Here is a 23,749-nt window from a genome sequence, read left to right as displayed (position 1 = left end):
TAGCTACATGGACTATCTGAGTTAACTTTATTTTTGCACTGTCTGTGCACACTCACTCCATCTGTTCACTCACACATAATATGCACATACATGTATAGTGACTACGCACACCCACTCACATACAAGCTGCTGCTACTCTGTTGTCTTATATCCTGTTGCCTAGTCACCTTACCCCTATACATATCTACCTCCATCACTCCAGTATCCCTGCACATTGTAAATATGCTATTGGAACTGTCCCTGTATATAGTACGCTTATTTACTTACTTATTGTGTTCTTCATACTTCTTATTTCTCGTGTGTTTTATATAGTATCACATTGTTATTGATTGTTGGGTTTTGAGTTTGCAAGAAACGCATTTCACTGTACTTGTGCATGTGACATTGAAACTTGAAAACACATACACACACACTTCCACAGTGTTTGACGTGTGTTTTCAGGAATCAGCTGCTGGATCTGAGTGCTCGCCATGAGAGAGAACTTTCCTCCCAGTTACAGCAGCAACAGCAGCACACACTGACACTCACCCAGGACTACCAGACCAGGTAACACAGACACACACACACACGGAAAGTTTATCACATCAGGTTGGTTTTTGCATTTGTAGTGGTTTCTGCCCATTTTGTGTGTGTGTCAGGCTGGCCCACTCCAAGCAGCAGTCTGCTTTGTTGGAGGAGAGCAGGAGGAGGCTCGAAGGGCAGAGAGAGGAGCTTGTGAGCAGACTGCAGAGTTTACTACGCTCCCATTGGACAGAAGCACTGAGACTGCTCAGCACACAGGTACACATACTCACACTCAAACAGTGTTTCCACACAGATTATTTCTGTCACCTCCTGTTAAGAGAGATACTGACTTACACTTTTGCTTTCTGCCTCTGCTAATGTTGGTTCGGTGTAGCATGCCAAAAACTATGCTTATGGGACTCTTGAATTAGGCTTGTGGTGTAGTTGATTTGCTATCATCCGTTTTTTCAATGGTCAAGGCACAGCCTTCTGAGCCAGCCAGTAGAGGTACCTGTGTGTTTGTTTTGCAGGCAGAAGGGTCTTCTCTTCCTTCGCTGTGGTACGAGCCCAAAGACTGGATGAACCAACATCCACTACAGGAACCATCATCTAGTTCACACATTACAGTGCAGTACAGAGCTGCAGCTGACACGCACATGGTGCAGAGAGAGCAGGAGGGGGAGAAAGTTGCTCGCTTGGCACAAGGTAATCAATAGGAACATTTTAATGTTTTAAACCACTCTGCTTAAACTCACTGATTGGACCACTCAATCCTGAAAGTGCTAGCTTCTTAAACCTTCAAACGGTGCCAGAGATCAAGCACGGATTCTCTATTCCCAAGAATACGGTGTTGATGTCTGACTTGTGAGACTACATTCAAATCAAACATTGCATGCTGAGAAAAACACACATAAACAACACTTTCAAGGTAAATGGTGGCAAATCCACAAGCCCCCATTGCCATATTTTTTGTCAGTCACTTTTATTTAGCGATTTCAAAGCTCAATAATAATTTTGAAAATGTGCTCATGAAACATTAATATGGTTTGCACCGGCCCAAGAGTGTGTGTAATGGTTGCACTGTAGAGTCCTGCAGTGTCTCAGTTGAGAGAAGTGCTTTCTCTATTGTTATTGTTGTTATTATATTTTTGTTAGTATAATTATTATATTTGTTTCACCAGACGCTCAAGCAGTGGTCCTCCGACTCTCCAGAGAGAGAGGGGAATTAAGTGGAGAGGGTGAAGCAAGAGCGATAACAGAGGGAAGAGAGAGAAGATGGGAGAGAGGGGCAGGTAGAGAAGAGAGTGGAAACCTCAGCGTGCTGAACCACACTCTCTCCTTCAACCTTCTGGAGCCACAACTAGACACCACCAACATCACAGGTACCCACACACACACACGTCCAGCTAGAAACCACCAACATGACGGTAGGGCTGGGAATTGCCAGGGACCTCACGATACGATATTATCACGATACTTTGGTGCCGATACTGTGATTTTATTGCGATTTGTTGTTCCAATCATATTGCTCATCATATGTCTGCTGCTGAGGGACAAAAGAGAGCTATGAGAAAACAAGTTTTGATCAGTCATTGAAATAAAAGTGCTGAAAACAAATTGTCTCCCTATTTAAAAAGATGGAGAACAGGCTATGAAGGAAAAATACTGGAGTTTTGGTCCAAGTACAGCGAACTACCGCAAAAATAATATTGCGATTATAGTCCAAACAATACGATATATATCGTCAAAAATAGTATCCTTTTATTTTAACTGTCACATTTTCCCCCCCCAATCACAACATGATGGGTACACACGTGTTCGCAGGCACAAACACACACGTGCACGTTTTGTTCTTCTATCCTCGTGGGGACCTAAAATGAATTTATATTCAAAATCCTTTTTACCCTAACCTGTAACCCAAACCCTAAACCTCTTACCCCTAACCCTCATTGTAATCCTAACCCTAATTTTAACCCTAAACCTAACCACTGACTTTAAAATAGCATTTGTCCTCATGGGGATGTGGGAAATGTCCCCACGAGGGAGAATTTTCCATGCGGGAACCTTTGGGGATTTTTGGTCCCCACAAGGATAGAAGAACCAACCACACACACACACACACAGCCAGAAACCACCAACCTGACAAGAACTCAGGTGTGTGTGTGTTGTGTAGGTATCACAGGAGGTTGGTGGCACCTTAATTGGGAAGGACAGGGTCGTGGTAATAGCTGCAGCGGAATAGGTGGAATGGTATTCAACACATCAAACACATGATTTCTACGTGTTTGATGCCATTCCATTAGCTCCGTTCCAGCCATTATTATGAGCAGTCCTCCCCTCAGCAGCCTCCACTGGTAGGTATTACACTCACACATTCGGGTGTGTGTGACATGACTGTGCAGTAGCCTAATAGTCATCTCACCTCTAATCCGTTAATGTCAGAATTGGATTTATGCAGTCTCCCTGAATCCTTCTGCCACAAGGGGCCAAAAAATGTACAGTAATGCCAACACACTCTTACACACACTAATACACACTTAACACACTATCACAATTTTGTCTGCCCTCATCTATCTGCTACCAGAGCCAAATATACACTCACACTAACACACAATGACACACACTAACACAATTGTCTCTTCTGCAACCTAAGCTAAATATACGATAATGCTGCCCTGGGTGTGACCAGGGTGAAATCTAATTTTATTAGCCTCATGCGCCGAATACAACAGGTGTAGTAGACCTTACAGTGAAATGCTTACTTACGAGCCCCTAACCAGAAATGCTGTTTTAAAAAAATACAGATAAGAATAAGAAATAAAAGTTACAAGTAATTAAAGAGCAGTAGTAAAATAACAATAGCGAGACTATATACAGGGGGGTACCGGTACAGAGTCAATGTGCGGGGGCACCGGTGTCGAGGTAATTGAGGTAAAATGTACATGTAGGTAGAGTTATTAAAGTGACTATGCATAGATAACAGAGAGAAGCAGCAGCGTTCCAGAGGGGGGGAGGCAATGCAAATAGTCTGGGTAGCCTAGGTGTCCAGGAGTCTTATGGCTTGGGGGTAAAAGCTGTTTAGAAGCCTCTTGGACCTGGACTTGGCGCTCCGGTACCGCTTGCCATGCCGTAGCAGAGAGAACAGTCTAAGACTAGGGTGGCTGGAGTCTTTGACAATTTTTAGGGCCTTCCTCTGACACCACCTTGTGTAGAGGTCCTGGATGTCAGGAAACTTGTCCCCAGTGATGTACTGATTCATTAGCACTACCCTCTGTTAGTGCCTTGCGGTCGGAGGCCAAGCAGTTGCAGCCAGTCAGGATGCTGTCGATGGTGCAGCTATAGAACTTTTTGAGGATCTGAGGACCCATGCCAAATCTTTTCAGTCTCCTGAGGGTGAATAGGTTTTGTCGTGCCCTCTTCACGACTGTCTTGGTGTGCTTGGACCATGTTAGCCTGGCCGTGCAGTCATGAGTGAACAGGGAGTACAGGAGGGGACTGAGCACGCACCCCTGAGGGGCCCCTGTGTTGAGGATCTGCATGGCGGATTTGTTATTAGCTACCCTTACCACCTGGTGGTGTACCGTCAGGAAGTCCAGGATCCAGTTGCAGAGGGAAGTGTTTAGTCCCAGGGTCCTTAGCTTATTGATGAGCTTTGAGGGCACCATGGTGTTGAACACTGAGCTGTAGTCAATGAATAGCATTCTCACGTGGGTGTTCCTTTTGTCCAGGTTGGAAAGGGCAGTGTGGGATGCACTGATTGCATCATCTGTGGATCTGTTGGGGTGGTATGCAAATTGGAGTGGGTCTAGGGTTTCTGGGATAACGGTGTTGTTGTGAGACATGACCAGCCTTTTGAAGCACTTCATGGCTACAGATGTGAGTGTTACGGGTCGGTAGTCATTTAGGCAGGTTACCTTAGTGTTTTTGGGCACAGGCACTATGGTGGTCTGCTTAAAAGATGTTGATATTACAGACTTGGACAGGGAGAGGTTGAATTTGTCAGTGAAGACACTTGCCAGTTGGTCAGCGCATGCTCGCAGTACACGTCCTGATAATCCGTCTGGCCCTGCTGCCTTGTGAATGCTGACCTGTCTAAAGGTCTTACATCGGCTGCGGAGAGCGTGATCACACAGTCTTCCGGAACAGCTGATGCTCTCATGCATGTTTCAGTGTTATTTGCCTCGAAGCGAGCATAGAAGTAGTTTAGCTCGTCTGGTAGGTTTGTGTCACTGAGCAGCTCTCGGCTGTGCTTCCCTTTTGTAGTCTGTAATGGTTTGAAAGCCCTGCCACATCCGACGAGCGTCAGAACCGGTGTAGTACGATTCGATCTTAGTATTGTATTGACAGTTCGTCGGAGGGCATAGCGGGATTTCTTATAAGCTTCCGGGTTAGAGTCCCGCTCCTTGAAAGTGGCAGCTCTAGCCTTTAGCTCTGTGTGAATGTTGCCTGTAATCCATGGCTTCTGTTTGGGGTGTGTACGTACGGGCACAGTGGGGACGACGTCATCGATGCACTTATTGATGAAGCCAATGACTGATGTGGTGTACTCCTCAATGCCATCGAAGGAATCCCAGAACATATTGCAGTCTGTGCTAGTAAAACAGTCCTGTAGCTTAGCATCTGCCTCATCTGACCACTTTTTTTACTGATCTAGTCATTGGTGCTTCCTGCTTTAATTTTTGCTTGTATGCCGGAATCAGGAGGATAGAATTATGGTCAGATTTGCCAAATGGAGGGAGAGCTTTGTATGCGTCTCTGTGGTCCAAAGTTTTATTTCCCTCTGGTTGCACATTTTAACATGCTGATAGGAATTTGGTAAAACGGATTTAAGTTTCCCTGCGGAATACAGCTCATTCAATGCTGTCTTAGTGGTATATTTAGCTGTGTGGTATGTAAACAGCTACGAAAAATACAGATGGAAACTCTCTAGGTTAGGTTGTGTGGTCTACAGTTTATCATGAGATATTCTACCTCAGGCGAGCAATAGCTCGAGACTTCCTTAGATATCGTGCACCAGTTGTTATTTACAAAAATTCATAGTCCTGCCGGTGCAGCGTATAACCAGCCAGCTGTATGTTGATTGTGTCTTCGTTCACCGCTGCCACTCTAACCTGGTGGTCCCAGCGCGCACGACCCACGTGGAGTTCCAGGTCTCCGGCAGCCTCTGGAACTGCCGGTCTGCAGCCAACAAGGCTGAGTTCATCTCAGCCTATGCTACCCTCCAGTCCCTAGACTTCCTGGCGCTGACGGAAACATGGATTACCACAGATAACACTGCTACTCCTACTGCTCTCTCTTCGTCTGCCCACGTGTTCTCGCATACCCCTAGAGCATCGAGCCAGCGGGGTGGTGGCACTGGAATCCTCATCTCTCCCAAGTGGACATTCTCTCTTTCTCCCCTGACCCATCTGTCTATCTCCTCATTTGAATTCCATGCTGTCACAGTTACCAGCCCTTTCAAGCTTAACATCCATATCATTTATCGCCCTCCAGGTTCCCTTGGAGAGTTCATCAATGAGCTTGACGCCTTGATAAGTTCCTTTCCTGAGGATGGCTCACCTCTCACAGTTCTGGGTGACTTTAACCTCCCCACGTCTACCTTTGACTCATTCCTCTCTGCCTCCTTCTTTCCACTCCTCTCCTCTTTTGACCTCACCCTCTCACCTTCCCCCCCTACTCACAAGGCAGGCAATACGCTTGACCTCATCTTTACTAGATGCTGTTCTTCCACTAATCTCATTGCAACTCCCCTCCAAATCTCCGACCACTACCTTGTATCCTTTTCCCTCTTGCTCTCATCCAACACTTCTCACTCTGCCCCTACTCGGATGGTATTGCGCCGTCCAAACCTTCGCTCTCTCTCTCCCGCTACTCTCTCCTCTTCCATCCTATCATCTCTTCCCTCTGCTCAAACCTTCTCCAACCTATCTCCTGATTCTGCCTCCTCAACCCTCCTCTCCTCCCTTTCTGCATCCTTTGATTTTCTCTGTCCCCTATCCTCCAGGCCGGCTCGGTCCTCCCCTCCTGCTCCGTGGCTCGACGACTCACTACGAGCTCACAGAACAGGGCTCCGGGCAGCCGAGCGGAAATGGAGGAAAACTCGCCTCCCCTGCGGACCTGGCATCCTTTCACTCCCTCCTCTCTACATTCTCCTCTTCTGTCTCTGCTGCTAAAGCCACTTTCTACCACTCTAAATTCCAAGCATCTGCCTCTAACCCTAGGAAGCTCTTTGCTACCTTCTCCTCCCTCCTGAATCCTCCTCCCCCTCCCCCCCCTCCTCCCTCTCTGCGGATGACTTCGTCAACCATTTTGAAAAGAAGGTTGACGATATCCGATCCTCGTTTGCTAAGTCAAACGACACCGCTGGTCCTGCTCACACTGCCCTACCCTGTGCTTTGACCTCTTTCTCCCCTCTCTCTCCAGATGAAATCTCGCGTCTTGTGACGGCCGGCCGCCCAACAACCTGCCCACTTGACCCTATCCCCTCCTCTCTTCTCCAGACCATTTCCGGAGACCTTCTCCCCTTCCTCACCTCGCTCATCAACTCATCCTTGACCGCTGGCTACGTCCCTTCCGTCTTCAAGAGAGCGAGAGTTGCACCCCTTCTGAAAAAAACCTACACTCGATCCCTCCGATGTCAACAACTACAGACCAGTATCCCTTCTTTCTTTTCTCTCCAAAACTCTTGAACGTGCCGTCCTTGGCCAGCTCTCCTGCTATCTCTCTCAGAATGACCTTCTTGATCCTAATCAGTCAGGTTTCAAGACTGGGCATTCAACTGAGACTGCTCTTCTCTGTGTCACGGAGGCTCTCCGCACTGCTAAAGCTAACTCTCTCTCCTCTGCTCTCATCCTTCTAGACCTATCTGCTGCCTTTGATACTGTGAACCATCAGACCCTCCTCTCCACCCTCTCCGAGTTGGGCATCTCCGGCGCGGCCCACGCTTGGATTGCGTCCTACCTGACAGGTCGCTCCTACCAGGTGGCGTGGCGAGAATCTGTCTCCGCACCATGCGCTCTAACCAATGGTGTCCCCCAGGGCTCTGTTCTAGGCCCTCTCCTATTCTCGCTATATACCAAGTCACTTGGCTCTGTCATATCCTCACATGGTCTCTCCTATCATTGCTATGCAGACGACACACAATTAATCTTCTCCTTTCCCCCTTCTGATAACCAGGCGGCGAATCGCATCTCTGCATGTCTGTCAGACATATCAGTGTGGATGACGGATCACCAGCTCAAGCTGAACCTCGGCAAGACGGAGCTGCTCTTCCTCCCGGGGAAGGACTGCCCGTTCCATGATTTCGCCATCACGGTTGACAACTCCCTTGTGTCCTCCTCCCAGAGTGCTAAGAACCTTGGCGTGATCCTGGACAACACCCTGTCGTTCTCCACTGACATCAAGGCGGTGACCCGATCCTGTAGGTTCATGCTCTACAACATTCGCAGATTACGACCCTGCCTCACACAGGAAGCGGCGCAGGTCCTAATCCAGGCACTTGTCATCTCCCGTCTGGATTACTGCAACTCGCTGTTGGCTGGGCTCCCTGCCTGTGCCATTAAACCCCTACAACTCATCCAGAACGCCGCAGCCCGTCTGGTGTTCAACCTTCCCAAGTTCTCTCACGTCACCCCGCTCCTCCGCTCTCTCCACTGGCTTCCAGTTGAAGCTCGCATCCGCTACAAGACCATGGCGATTGCCTACGGAGCTGTGAAGGGAACGGCACCTCCATACCTTCAGGCTCTGATCAGGCCCTACACCCAAACAAGGGCACTGCGTTCATCCACCTCTGGCCTGCTGGCCCCCCTACCTCTGAGGAAGCACAGTTCCCGCTCAGCCCAGTCAAAATTGTTCGCTGCTCTGACACCCCAATGGTGGAACAAGCTCCCTCACGACGCCAGGACAGCGGAGTCAATCACCACCTTCCGGAGACACCTGAAACCCCACCTCTTTAAGGAATACCTAGGATAGGATAAAGTAATCCTTCTGACCCCCCCCCAAAAGATTTAGATGCACTATTGTAAAGTGGTTGTTCCACTGGATATCATAAGGTGAATGCACCAATTTGTAAGTCGCTCTGGATAAGAGCGTCTGCTAAATGACTTAAATGTAATGTAATGTAAATGTTCAGCCACGTCGCTGTGAAGCATAAGGTATTACAGTTTTGAATGTCCCATTGGTAGTTTAATCTTCCGCTTAGGTCATCTATTTTTATTGTCCAAAGATTGCAAGTTTGCTAGCAGAATGGAAGGAAGTGGGGTTTTTTCCGATCACATACGAATTCTCAGAAGGCAGCCCGCCCTCCAGCCCCTTTTTCTCTGCCTCATCTTCACGCAAATCACGGGGATCTGGCCTGTTCACGAGAAAGCAGTATATCGTTCGCGTCGGCCTCGTCAGACTCGTTAAAGGAAAAAAAGGATTCTGCCAGTCCGTGGTGAGTAATCAAAGTCCTGATCGCCAGAAGTTATTTTTGGTCATAAGAGAAGGTAGCAGCAACATTATGTACAAAATAAGTAAAAAAAAATAAATAAAGTTACAAACAACGCAAATAAACGAACAAAAAAACACAATCGTACACATCCTGGGTTAATCTCTCTACACAGCTAAATATACTCTATGCTTGTGTCTACATCGCCACTTTTCTGTGTGTGTTTGTGTAGCAGGACTTGAGGAGCTGTGTGACAGAGGGGGAGATCTGAGGGGATGTGTGGCGGAGGAAGAGGAGCATAAGGGAGAAAGACAGAGAGCTGAGAGTGGAGAGAGGCAACAGTGGACGGAGAGGGGTCCCAGCCTCACCTCTGGCCCCAGCCCTAGCTTTGACCCCGGAAGGAGGAGTGAACTACAGTACTATGTCTCCATGGTGAGTACCTCTCACTTGCTCTCTGTGACACACACACTCTGTCTATGTTCTCTTTACTTTCACTTACACACAGTTCTCTAAAACTATGAACTCGGTTTGAATATTTCCCAGTTATTTTACAAAAGTTCCATCCCGAGAATTAATCACTTTTCTCCCTGTATTTTCTGCCAAAACTGTAAGTGTATTTCGGAAGCATATGCAGTGCATTCGGAAAGTATTCAGACCCCTTGACTTTTTCCACATTTTGTTACGTTACAGCCTTATTTTAAAGTTGATAAATAGTTTTTTTCCCTCATCAATCTACCCATAATGACAAAGAAAAAACAGGTTTACATTTTTTTTGTGCAAATTTATACAAAGAAAGCCCAGGAAATATCACCTTTACGTAAGTATTTAGACACTTTACTCTGAAGCAGCTTTTGCAGCAATTACAAGCTTTGCACACCTGTATTTGGGGAGTTTCTCCCATTCTTCTCTGCAGATCCTCAAGTTCTGTCAGGTTGGATGGGGAGCGTTACTGCACAGCTATTTTCGGGTCTCTCCAGAGATGTTCGATCGGGTTCAAGTCCGGGCTCTGGCTGGGCCACTCAAGGACATTCGGAGACTTGTCCCGAAGCCACTCCTGCTTTGTCTTGGCTGTGTGCTTAGGGTCGTTGTCCTGTTAAAAGAGGAACCTTCGTCCCAGTCTGAGGTCCCGAGCGCTTTGAAGCTGGTTTTCATCAAGGATCTCTTTGTACTTTGCTCTGTTCATCTTTCCCTTGATCCTGACTAGTCTTCCAGTCCCTGCCACTGAAAACATCCCAGAGAATCTTATTTCTCATGGTCTGAAAGTCTTTAGGTGCCTTTTGGCAAACTCCAAGCGGGCTGGCATGTGCTTTTTACTGAGGAGTGGCTTCTGTCTGGCCACTCTACCATAAAGGCCTGATTGGTGGAGTGCTGCAGAGATTCCTTCTGGAAGGTTCTCCACAGATGAACTCTGGAGCTCTGTCAGAGTGACCATCGGGTTGTTGGTCACCTCCCTGTGCAAGGCCATTCTCCCCTGATTGCTCAGTTTGGCCAGGCAGCCAGCTCTAGGAAGAGTCTTGGTGGTTCCAAACTTCTTCCATTTAAGAATGATGGAGGCCACTGTGTTCTTGGGGACCTTTAATGCTGCAGAAATGTTTTGGTACCCTTCCCCAGATCTGTGACTCAACACAATCCTGTCTTGGAGCTCTATTCCTTTGACCTCCTGGCTTGGTTTTGGCTCTGAAATGCACTGTCAACTGTTACATAAAGTTTTACATATACTGATTTTACTGTAATTTTTACTGTGACATTTGCAAAAATTTCTAGACTTGTTTTCACTTTGTCAGTATGGGATGTTTATTTGTTATTTAACCTCTCTAGGGGAGGTGGGACGAAATCGTCCCACACTTTTCAACAACCAGTGACAAATCAGAGCGCCAAATTTAAAACCACAAAATGTCATAATTCAAAGTTCTCAAACATAGGACTATTTTACACCATTTTATAGATACACTTCTCCTGAATCGAACCACTTTTCCCGATTTTCCGAAAGGTTTTACAGCGAAAACAAAACATTAGATTATGTTAGGAGAGTACATAGACACAAAAAAACCACACAGCCATTTCCAAGCAACTAGCATGCATCACAAATACCCAAAACACAGCTAAATGCAGCACTAACCTTTGATCTTCATCAGATGACACTCCTAGGACATTATGTTATACAATACATGCATGTTTTGTTCAATCAAGTTCATATTTATATCAAAAACCAGCTTTTTACATTAGCATGTGATGTTCAGAACTAGCATACCCACCGCAAACTTCCGGTGAATTTACTAAATGACTCACGATAAACGTTCCCAAAAAACATAATTATTTTAAGAATTATAGATACAGAACTCCTTTATGCAATTGCGGTGTCAGATTTTAAAAGAGCTTTTTGGCAAAAGCACATTTTGCAATATTCTGAGTACATAGCTCGGCCATCACAGGCTAGCTAATTTGACACCCACCAAGTTTGGTGCTCACTAAACTCGTAATTACTATTAGAAAAATTGGATTACCTTTGCTGTTCTTCGTCAGAATGCACTCCCAGGACTTCTACTTCAACACCGTTTTGTTCATGCATTCAGGTAACTATCCAAACGGTGACGCACGAGCACATTTCGTGACAAAAAAAATTCAAAATATTCCATGTCAAACGCTGTTTAAAATCAATTTTTATGCTACTTTTCTCGTAAAATAGCGATAATATTCCAACCGGGCGACGTTGTATTCATTCAAAGGCTGAAAGAATAAAATTGAGAATTCTCATGAACACGCATCTCCAGCGTCACTGTCCCCAGCCTGACCACTCACAAAATCTCCTGCTGTTCTTCGCCCAGAGACAGGAGACACGTCATTCCACTTCTGGCGCCTTCTGAGAGCCAATGGAAGCCTTAGAAAATGTCACGTCACAGCAGAGATGCTGTATTTTTGATAGAGATGCAACAGAAGGATAACAAATTGTCAGACAGGGCACTTCCTGTATGGAATGTTCTCAGGTTTTGGCCTGCCATATGAGTTTTGTTATACTCACAGACACCATTAAAACAGTTTTAGAAACTTTAAGGTTTTCAATCCAAATCTACTATTTATATGCATATTCTCGTTTCTGGGCAAGAGTAGTAACCAGTTTAAATCGGGTACGTTTTTTATCCGGCCGTGCAAATACTGCCCCCTAGCCCCAACAGGTTAAGGTAATGATGGACTGTCGTTTCTCTTTGCCTATTTGAGCTGTTCTTGCCATAATATGGTATTTTACCAAATAGGGTTATCATCTGTATACAAACCCTACCTTGTCACAAAAAAAATTAATAATAATTGACCCATGGTCACTCTGACAGAGCTCTAGAGTTCCTCTGTGGAGATGGGAGAACCTTCCAGAAGGACAACCATCTCTGTAGCACACCACCAATCAGGCCTTTATGGTAGAGTGGCTAGACTGAAGCCACTCTTCAGTAAAAGGCACATGACATCCCTCTTGGAGTTTGCCAAAAGGCACCTAAAGACTTTGACCATGAAAAACAAGATTATCTGGTCTGATGAAACGAAGATTGAACTCTTTAGCCTGAATACCTAAGCGCACAGCCAAGACAATGTGGGAGTGGCTTCGGGACAAGTCTCAATGTCCTTGAGTGGACCCGCCAGAGCCCGTACTTGAACCCAATTGAACATCTCTGGAAAGACCTGAAAAAAGCTGTGCAGCAATGCTCTCCATCCAACCTGACAGAGCTTGAGAGGATCTGCAGAGGATAATGGGAGAAACTCCCCAAATACAGGTGTGCCAAGCTTGTAGCGTCATACCCAAGAAGACTCGAGGCTGTAATCGCTGCCAAAGGTGCTTCAACAAAGTACTGAGTAAATGGTCTGAATACGTATGTAAATTATATTTCCATTATTTTTTTTATACATTTGCAAACATTTCTAAAAACCTGTTTTTGCTTTTGGGTATATTGTGTTGAGGGAAAAAATGATTTAATCAATGTTATAATAAAGCTGTAACGTAACAAAATGTGGAATAAGTCAAGGGGTCTGAATACTTTCCGAATGCACTGTATCTTGATTAGATAAGTATTCAACCCCCTGAGTCAATACATATTGATACAACTGTAGCTAATATGGGGAGAAGTCTGTCCATAATAAAGTGTTGTTCTACCTTCTTAACAGCACTATCAACAAGGCTCTACAGGCTCTAGTTTTGTCACACCTGGACTACTGTTCAGTCAATTGGTCAGGTACCACAAATAGGGACTTAGGACAATTGCAATTGTCTCAGAACAGGGCAGCACAGCTGGCCCTTGGATGTACACAGCAAACATGAATAATATCTCTCCTGGCTCAAAATAGAGAGATTGACTTCACAAATTTTATTTGTGAGAGGTATTGACATGTTGAAAGCACCGAGCTGTCTGTTTAAACGACTAACACAGCTCAGGCACCCATGCATACCCCACAACACATTTCACAGTCCCTAAGTCCAGAACAGACTTTGGGAGGCGCACAGTACTACATAGAGCCATGACTACATGGAACTCTATTCTACGTCAGGTAACTGATGCAAGCACAAATATAGGCACAGACACATGCATACACACACGCTAACATACGCACTATACACATACATGCACATGGATTTTGTGTTGTAGATATGTGGTAGTGGAGTATGGGCCTGAGGGCACACACTTAGTGTGTTGTGAATTCTGTAATGAATGTATTGTAATATTTTTTTTAAATTGTTTAACTGCCTTAATTTTGCCGGACCCCAGGAAGAATAGCTAGGCGGCAACTAATGGGGATCCATAGTAAATAGATGTTAGACACACCTTTGGCTGCGATTACAACTTAGTCGTTCTGGGCAGGTTTCTAAGAGCTTTCCACACCTGGATTGTGCAACATTCCCAAAATTATTTTCAAAATTCTTCAAGCTCTGTCAAATTGGTTGTTAATCATTGATGGACAACCATTTTTCAGGTCTTGCCATAGATTTCCAAGTCGATTTAATTCAAAACTGAAACTTGGCCACTCAGGAGCATTCACTTTCTTCTTGGTGAGCAAATCCAGTGTAGATAATGCCTTGTGTTTTAGGTTATTGTCCTCCAGTGTCTGCTGATGAGCAGACTGAACCAGGTTTTCCTCTAGGATTTTGCCTGTGCTTTTATCCTAAAAAAAACTCCCCTATCCTTAACGATTACAAGTATACCCATAACATGATATGTAGATATGCCCCAAACATAACTTTTGTATTACTTTCCCACATTTTTTGCAGTATTACGTTAGTGCCTTGTTGCAAACAGGATGCAAGTTCTGGAATATTGTTATTCTGTTCAATTCTGTCAATTGGGTTAGTATTGTGGAGTAACTAATATGTTGTTGATCCATCCTCAGTTTTCTCCTGTCACAGCCATTAAACTCTAACTGTTTTAAAGTCACCATTGGCCTCATGGTAAAATCCCTGAGTGGTTTCCTTCCTCTCCGGCAAGGAAGTTGGGAATGCGCCTGTATCTTTGTAGTGTTGGGAAACCGCCCTGGTCTTTGTAGTTGAATCTGTATTTGAAATTCACTGCTCGACTGAGGGATCTTACAGATAATTAATTGTATGTGTGTGGTACAGAGATGAGGTAGTCATTCAAAAATCATATTGAACACTATTATTGCACACAGAGTGAGTCCATGCAACTTATTATGTGACTTGTTAAGCTTATAATTTACCTGCTCTTCAGTTATTTATTCATAGAAAGAGAGTGGGTTTGGGTGTTAAATCTTAGTAAGCCTCGGTAACACGGTTCCCACTTTTTAACCCTGCTATGAACTGCCTAGTAAGGGAAACCAATGAGACCCCTCTCTCCATCTGTCTTTCTATCAGTTGTTAGATCGTTCTCCAGGAGAGCCCGTGGAGAGTCCAGCTCAGGACAACACAGGTAACCATGGCAACTAATATTACAAGGTTTAATTACATTTACATTACATTACATTTAAGTCATTTAGTCGCTCTTATCCAGAGCGACTTACAAAATGGTGCATTCACCTTATGATATCCAGTGGAACAACCACTTTACAATAGTGCATCTAAATATTTTAAGGGGGGGGGTTAGAAGGATTACTTTATCCTATCCTAGGTATTCCTTAAAGAGGTGGGGTTTCAGGTGTCTCCGGAAGGTGGTGATTGACTCCGCTGTCCTGGCGTCGTGAGGGAGCTTGTTCCACCATTGGGGTGCCAGAGCAGCGAACAGTTTTGACTGGGCTGAGCGGGAACTGTGCTTCCTCAGAGGTAGGGGAGCCAGCAGGCCAGTGGTGGATGAACGCAGTGCCCTTGTTTGGGTGTAGGGCCTGATCAGAGCCTGAAGGTATGGAGGTGCCGTTCCCTTCACAGCTCCGTAGGCAATCACCATGGTCTTGTAGCGGATGCGAGCTTCAACTGGAAGCCAGCGGAGGAGCGGGGTGACGTGAGAGAACTTGGGAAGGTTGAACACCAGACGGGCTGCGGCGTTCTGGATGAGTTGTAGGGGTTTAATGGCACAGGCAGGGAGCCCAGCCAACAGCGAGTTGCAGTAATCCAGACGGGAAATGACAAGTGCCTGGATTAGGACCTGCGCCGCTTCCTGTGTGAGGCAGGGTCGTAATCTGCGAATGTTGTAGAGCATGAACCTACAGGATCGGGTCACCGCCTTGATGTTAGTGGAGAACGACAGGGTGTTGTCCAGGATCACGCCAAGGTTCTTAGCACTCTGGGAGGAGGACACAAGGGAGTTGTCAACCGTGATGGCGAGATCATGGAACGGGCAGTCCTTCCCCGGGAGGAAGAGCAGCTCCGTCTTGCCGAGGTTCAGCTTGAGCTGGTGATCCGTCATCCACACTGATATGTCTGACAGACATGCAGAGATGCGATTCGCCGCCTGGTTATCAGAAGGGGGAAAGGAGAAGATTAATTGTGTGTCGTCTGCATAGCAATGATAGGAGAGACCATGTGAGGATATGACAGAGCCAAGTGACTTGGTGTATAGCGAGAATAGGAGAGGGCCTAGAACAGAGCCCTGGGGGACACCAGTGGTGAGAGCGCATGGTGCGGAGACAGATTCTCGCCACGCCACCTGGTAGGAGCGACCTGTCAGGTAGGACGCAATCCAAGCGTGGGCCGCGCCGGAGATGCCCAACTCGGAGAGGGTGGAGAGGAGGATCTGATGGTTCACAGTATCAAAGGCAGCAGATAGGTCTAGAAGTATGAGAGCAGAGGAGAGAGAGTTAGCTTTAGCAGTGCGGAGAGCCTCCGTGACACAGAGAAGAGCAGTCTCAGTTGAATGCCCAGTCTTGAAACCTGACTGATTAGGATCAAGAAGGTCATTCTGAGAGAGATAGCAGGAGAGCTGGCCAAGGACGGCACGTTCAAGAGTTTTGGAGAGAAAAGAAAGAAGGGTATACTGGTCTGTAGTTGTTGACATCGGAGGGATCGAGTGTAGGTTTTTTCAGAAGGGGTGCAACTCTCGCTCTCTTGAAGACGGAAGGGACGTAGCCAGTGGTCAAGGATGAGTTGATGAGCGAGGTGAGGAAGGGGAGAAGGTCTCCGGAAATGGTCTGGAGAAGAGAGGAGGGGATAGGGTCAAGTGGGCAGGTTGGGGGCGTCACAAGACGCGAGATTTCATCTGGAGAGAGAGGGGAGAAAGAGGTCAAAGCACAGGGTAGGGCAGTGTGAGCAGGACCAGCGGTGTCGTTTGACTTAGCAAACGAGGATCGGATATCGTCAACCTTCTTTTCAAAATGGTTGACGAAGTCATCCGCAGAGAGGGAGGAGGGGGGGGGGAGGAGGATTCAGGAGGGAGGAGAAGGTAGCAAAGAGCTTCCTAGGGTTAGAGGCAGATGCTTGGAATTTAGAGTGGTAGAAAGTGGCTTTAGCAGCAGAGACAGAAGATGAGAATGTAGAGAGGAGTGAGTGAAAGGATGCCAGGTCCGCAGGGAGGCGAGTTTTCCTCCATTTCCGCTCGGCTGCCCGGAGCCCTGTTCTGTGAGCTCGTAGTGAGTCGTCGAGCCACGGAGCAGGAGGGGAGGACCGAGCCGGCCTGGAGGATAGGGGACAGAGAAAATCAAAGGATGCAGAAACGGAGGAGAGGAGGGTTGAGGAGGCAGAATCAGGAGATAGGTTGGAGAAGGTTTGAGCAGAGGGAAGAGATGATAGGATGGAAGAGGAGAGAGTAGCGGGAGAGAGAATTACCTCAAGGGTGGTGAAGCATTATGTGTTTGATTTACCTGGAGGGGGTGTGTGTGTGTGTGTGTGTGTGTGTGTTTAGGTCTGGGGTCATCGTGGGACAGTGTGAAGTTTCAGCTTCATGCCCCTCTGGACTCTACCTCCTCCCCTGGAGACCAAACCAGACACCCCACACGCAATCCAACTAACACAGGTGTGCTGCATACACACAAATATAGCCTGGGGATATATATCTAATTTCAGTTTATAAACCCACCTCCGCCCCTGTGTGTTTGCAGGTCAGGTGTCAGCCCAGCTCAGGTCTCTCCTGGCGCAGTTCCCCTCCCAGCCTGACAGGGTGTCGCACTCTCTGCAGTTGCTGGCTATGCTGACCCATGGGTAAACCACAGACGCACACCCCTTATGAACCGACCTGTCCACAACTAACATTTAACAAGCTGTATTTCAGAATGTTATTGGAGCTCTGAGCATTCAGACTGCGGTTTATTGTGGCTGTGTATTGTGTGTGTATTAAGGTTTGTGTTTCATATCGTTTACTTTTTTATTTACCTTAATTGAATCAAGGAGTCACCATTGAGATCAGTGTCTCTTTGGAGGGAGCCCTGCATATACATTACCGGTCAAAAGTTTTAGAACGCCTACTCATTCAAGGGTTTTTCTTTATTTTTACTATTTTCTACATTGTAGAATAATAGTGAAGACATCAAAACTATGAAATAACACATATGTAGTAACCAGAAGTGTGAAACAGATCCAAATATATTTTATATTTGAGATTCTTCAAATAGCCACCCTATTATGGCAAGAACAGCTCAAATAAGCAAAGAGAAACAACAGTCCATTACTTTAAGACATGAAGATCAGTCAATACGGAACATTTCAAGAACTTTGAAAGTTTCTTCAAGTGCAGTCGCAAAAACCATCAAGCGCTATGATGAAACTGGCTCTCATGAGGACCGCCACAGGAGTGGAAGACCCAGAGTTACCTGTGCTGGAGAGGATAAGTTCATTAGAGTTACCAGCCTCAGAAATTGCAGCCCAAATAAATGCTTCAGAGTTCAAGTAACAGACACGTCTCAACATCAACTGTTCAGAGGAGACTGCATGAATCAGGCCTTCATGGTCGAATTTCTGCAAAGAAACCACTACTAAAGGACACCAATAAGAAGATACTTGCTTGGACCAAGAAACAAGAGCAATGGACATTAGACCGGTGGAAATGTGTCCTTTGGTCGGGTGTCCAAATTGGAGATTTTTGGTTCCACCCGCAGTGTCTTTGTGAGACGCTGTGTGGGTGAACGGATGATCTCTGAATGTGTATTTCCCACCGTAACGCATGGAGGTGGTGGTCTTATGGTGTGGGATTGCTTTGCTGGTGACACTGTATGTGATTTATTTAGAATTCAAGGCACACTTAACCAGCATGGCTACCACAGCATTATGCAGCGATACGCCATCCCATCTGGGTTGGGCTTAGTGGGACTAACATTTGTTTTTCAACAGGACAATGACCAAAAACACACCTCCGCAGTGTTTAAGGGCTATTTTACAAAGAAGGAGAGTGGTGGAGTGCTGCATCAGATAACCTTGATTTGTTTAACACTTAATTTGGTTTCTATATGATTCCATATGTGTCATTTCATAGTTTTGATGTCTTCACTATTATTCTACAATGTTGAAAATAGTGCAAATAAAGAAAAACCCTTGAATGAGTAGGTGTCCTAAAACTTTTGACCGGTATTGTCCAATTTCATGAAATACATAAAAAGTAAAATACAATATCAAACAAATAAAATACAGCACACTACCTATTGAACCGAGAAACATAAATGTACACAATATTTACAAAACAAAGTGAACACATTCTTCATTTATAAAAATCCTCTGTCCGGTCTGTATAGGTCTGATGGTGAGTGTGAGGAGAAGCCGAGCTGCCTGAAGAAGAGCGACCCACTCCTCCGGAACTCTGGAGTGTCCCGGGTAACTAGTCAGGGGTCCGGGGTGAGGGGTCAGATGCTGGGTATGAAGGGCAGAAGGGGATGGCAGGGAAGGGGGGGAGCGTGGAGATGATGTTTTTGTTAAAAAGCTGTTTGACTTATTAAAATCTACTTTTTCTATTCATGAGGTTCTGTGTGTATTCTTCACATATTTTTAATAAATGTTTTTTTTTTAATTAGGACAAATTATTATTTTACAATGATGGCCTACCCCTCCCCTAACCAGGACGACAATTGTGTGCCGCCTTATGGGACTCCCGATCATGGCCGGTTGTGATACAGCCTGGGATCGAACCGGGGTCTGTAGTGATGCCTCTAGCACTGAGATGCAGTTCCTTAGACCACTGCGCAACTCTGAAGCCCAAGTGAGAATAGAAATATATAATCTCCCTCGTCCCTCTTACTCACATTAGGGATTGTGTGAGGCCACTTGGAACCGAGTACGGTCTAGTTTAGATCACTTAAATGTCTGACAATCTCCACTCACCATTCACTCACTGATCCCTGGCACGCTTTCTCGCACACACTTATCCTCTGATCCCACAACATAGGAAAAATAAGGTAGAGAAGCACCCTCTTTCTGTCCCTCTCATTCTATCTGATGATCATAGAGATGGGGCTGTGGTCTGGTGTATTTGTATTTATTATGGATCCCCATTAGCCAAAGCTAATGGGGATCCAGCAAAATTGGGGATCCAGCAAAATTAAGACAGCTTTATACAATTTGAAAACATTACAATCCATTCAGATTTCACAGCACACTGTGTGCCCTCAAGGCCCCTACTCCACCACTACCACATATCTACAGCTAATGGATATCCATTAAACAAAAATACAAAGCCTTGCGTGACACGTTTGTTTAACAGGTACGGAAGACAGCTTAGACTGACCCCTGTAATCTTAGAATGCATGTTGACTACCCTAGCTGCAGTTTAGTTCAGATCATAGAAAACATTAAGATGGACACAACTTGTTTGCCATATATTAAAGATACAAATTGTCTGAAAATAATTGGCATAAATAGAAAAATATACCAGTTACATTTGAGGACAAAAAGGTTGACAGCTGTGCCATACAGGTTGCAAAATACATGGGAAAGGATTTTCAATGTACTGATTCCATGGCACATGGTTTATGAACTGATATAAAAAACAAGTTTATCAATTTAAATTTTATAGAAAATTCTGGTATTTCCTCTGTGTAGCTTGTTTCTGATCACAGGTTCAGGAATGGTTAGAAAATCACAACATTCCCTTAAAATGAACCTTACAAATAGCAGTGCTGGGCAATTTGGAAAGCCATAGTCAGTAAATAATAATACTCGTAGGAAAGGTTTTCATTTTTAGCTCACATTCTGTGGATACTATGCAATTAGAATGGTTCAAAATGTATGTAAAACATTTACAGCACAATTAAAAAGTATATGGCACATGGAAACCAACCGAGGGGTGGTCTATGGTGATAGGTGGGACTAAAGCGTTTATGTTAGTACTTTTATATACAGCAATTATATTACCTATGTATGTCAAATGTATATGTATGATGTACAGTACCAGTCAAAAGTTTGGACACCTACTCATTCAAGGGTTTTTCTTTATTTTTACTATTTTCTATATTGTAGAATAATAATCAAGGCATCAAACCTATTAAATAAAACATATGGAATCATGTAGTAACCAAAAAAGTGTTAAACAAATCAAAATATATTTCATATTTGAGATTCTTCAATGTAGCCCCCCTTTGCCTTGACAGCTTTGCACACAATTGGCATTCTCTCAACCAGCTTCATGAGGTAGTCACCTGGAATGCATTTCAATAACAGGTGTGCCTTGTTAAAAGTTAATTTGTGGAATTTCATTCCTTCTTAATGAGTTTGAGCCAATCAGTGTGTCTCGCTTCCAGACAGTAGTCAGGACGGCTCAGGGGAGCCTTCACTTGCCTGCTCCAGGGACAGATGTTATGCTGTAATTCCCACATTTGGGGATCTTATCAGCTGCTAATGACGAGTTACTCTGGAATTCCACTGAAGTAGTTAACTTTTATTAAAACTTCTACATCATTTGAGGTAGTCCGAATGACAAAATAAAATAGTGGGCTAATGGAGCAAAAAGAGCGTGGCTCACAGTTCAGCTACATCCCTGTCACACACAATTGCATCACAATCGAAATTTACCTTACTACGTTACCCATAATGCACTTCAGTGTTTTAAAGCTATTCCCCTACTTTACCAACACTACCCCACTCTGGATGGTGATTAGATCTAACACCACTCCACCACTCATACAAAGGCACAACACCCAATGGTTTTTATTTCAGTTACATGAACATTAGATATGTTACCCCTTTGGGTTCTTGAAAGTTACATTTTTCTCTTCTTTTCAGTCCACAAAGCCCTCTGAACTTGTCCTGTTAAGTAATAACTCCACTTGAAGGAGCAAATCAGTCTATACAGTCCGTATTCCCTAATTTCCCGAAAGCACATGGAGCGGTGGGTAGCACCATACAAGGGCTGTTGGTTTAAGAGGACGCCTAGAGAAAAGGAAGGCAAGTCAGTGGTTCCAGTACCTAGCAGTACATTATGTAGTTCCAGTATCACTTCTGAAAAAGTAAGAAGGTTAACACTGTTCTATTTCAAGAATGTTACTTTCCATTTACAGAAATACCTGGCTTTCTTCCCATACAAAATAACACAGTGCCCAAAACATAAATGGCCCACGTCTCAATGCATAGAATATAAAACTCACAATTTACAGTCCCAACTACTTCAGTGTGTTTTGTTCTTTTTTGATTTTATATATAACTCCAGTCATTGCTCTGGGTAGGGTCCTGTATTGTGCAGGGGCAAGTCTGGCGGCAGGGCCTCCTGGACAGGACGTCAGCATTTTCGTGGTGGCGTTCTAGACGATGCATGACCTTGAAGCAAGACCAAGCTTCTCGAGCCACCTCGCCAGTTGACCTTCTGGTTCCTTCATCCTTATGAGCCACCGAAAGCTGCTGTGGTCGGTGCGCATGATGAAGGGTCTTCCGAGCAGGTATTGATGGAAGTGTGTAGTGAACTCCACTACTGCCAGTAGCTCCCTCCATGTTGTACAATAGTTTTGCTCAGTGGAGGACAACCGCCGGCTCCCATACGCTAATACGCGTTCCTCACTGTCCTACATTTGGGACAAGACGGCTCCAATGCCGAAGTTGCTGGCATCTGTATCGAGTATGAGGTCGCCGCTGTTGAGTGGATAGCCCAAGACGGGCGTGGTGGTGAGTAGCTTCTTTAATTCTTTGAACACCTCCTGGCACTCGCGTCCACCGGAAACAATAATGTCTCTTTGTAAGCTCATGAAGGGGCTTGTCTACAGCAGCAAAGTTTTTGACAAATCGTCGGCAGTACGAGGCCAGGCAACGAACTGACGGACTACTGAAACACAGGTAGGCTGGGGGCATTCTTGGACTTTCAGAATTTTCTGGTGATCTGTGGCGATGCCATGTTCGGAAACGATGTGTCCAAGGTAGGTTACCTGTCGGGAACCCACTTGGAGGGTTTCAATTTCAGGTTGGCTTGGCGTCGCCGATCAACCACTTGTGCCAGGCATTGGAGCATCTCTGTGACATCCCTTCCCAGGATGATGACGTCATCTAGATATACAAGGCAGGTCTCCCATTGCATTCTAGCCAGGACGCCCTCAATTAGACGTTGAAACGTCGCTGGTGCGTTGCAGAGCCCAAAAGGCATCACGTTCCACTCAAAGAGGCACTTCCTGCTGCAGAAAGCGGCCGCCTTATGAGCCCTGGGGGTAAGCTCTACCTCCCAGTAGTCTGACGCTAGGTCCAATGTGCTAAACCATTTGGCCGTTGACAGGGTATCGAGGATACGCATCAACAGTACGCTCATTTAGAGCCCTGTAGTCCACACATAGACAGTATGTCTGGTCCTTTTGTGGCTTGGAGAGGCTACTCCAGTTTCAAGACTTTGCTGGGTCTACTGGTCTGCATTGAGCTGCTTTTCTAATGCCATGCGCCGCAGTTACTGCATCACAGGGGGCCCAGGAAATGTCTAAATGTCATGCTGTACAAGACTAGTGCGACCAAGATCAGTGGGTCCAGTAGAGAAGACATCCCCGTAGGTACTAAGGAGTGGAGCCAGCCCACAACTTCGTCTGCACTTAGCGCAGTAGAGCTTTCTGTATACACTGGATTGTAAGTGATCAGGAACCGCTGGGGAGACGAGACTAGTTTGTGGTGACATGGAAGAAGTATCAGTGGGCTGAACAACATCTGCTGCCTGGAGGAATCCGGCAGAATGACGCCGACCGAGACGGTCGCCTCGTTTCGCGTTCTTAGGAAACGATGGAGTATTTCGTTTTTTTTATGTATTATTTCTTACACTGTTACCCCAGGAAATCTTAAGTCTTATTACATACAGCCGGGAAGAACTATTGGATATAAGAGCAATGTAAACTTACCAACATTACGACCATGAATACGACTTTCCCGAAGCAGATTCTCTGTTTGGACCACCACCCAGGACAATGGATCGGATCCCAGTAGGCGACCCAAAACAACGGCGCCACAGAAGGGGCAGACGGAGCGGTCTTCTGGTCAGGCTCCATAGACGGGCACATTGCTCACCGCTTCCGAGTATACTA

At 45.5% G+C, this 23,749-nt stretch overlaps 1 protein-coding gene across 4 annotated transcripts in view; it reads left to right on the top strand.

The window, feature by feature from the left end:
- The window catches only part of cntrob (centrobin, centrosomal BRCA2 interacting protein), a 31,026-nt gene extending 11,796 nt beyond the window's left edge, over positions 1-19,230 (top strand). For 2 of the 4 annotated variants that reach the window (XM_045716801.1, XM_045716800.1), the window contains exons 13-21: positions 442-546; positions 639-780; positions 1,035-1,209; positions 1,686-1,886; positions 9,165-9,364; positions 14,778-14,832; positions 17,194-17,304; positions 17,390-17,489; positions 19,013-19,230. In XM_045716801.1, coding sequence (XP_045572757.1) covers positions 442-546; positions 639-780; positions 1,035-1,209; positions 1,686-1,886; positions 9,165-9,364; positions 14,778-14,832; positions 17,194-17,304; positions 17,390-17,489; positions 19,013-19,181 — 1,258 coding nt within the window. In that variant the 3' untranslated portion in view covers positions 19,182-19,230. The remainder of the gene's footprint in view (positions 1-441; positions 547-638; positions 781-1,034; positions 1,210-1,685; positions 1,887-9,164; positions 9,365-14,777; positions 14,833-17,193; positions 17,305-17,389; positions 17,490-19,012) is intronic. The other 2 variants (XM_045716802.1, XM_045716803.1) reach the window with 2 other exon arrangements.
- Positions 19,231-23,749: the final 4,519 nt, after the last annotated feature.

Source organism: Salmo salar, chromosome ssa04 (assembly GCF_905237065.1).
Source record: "Salmo salar chromosome ssa04, Ssal_v3.1, whole genome shotgun sequence".
NCBI classification, from domain to species: Eukaryota; Metazoa; Chordata; class Actinopteri; order Salmoniformes; family Salmonidae; genus Salmo; species Salmo salar.
This window is presented reverse-complemented; position numbering and strand designations above follow the sequence as displayed.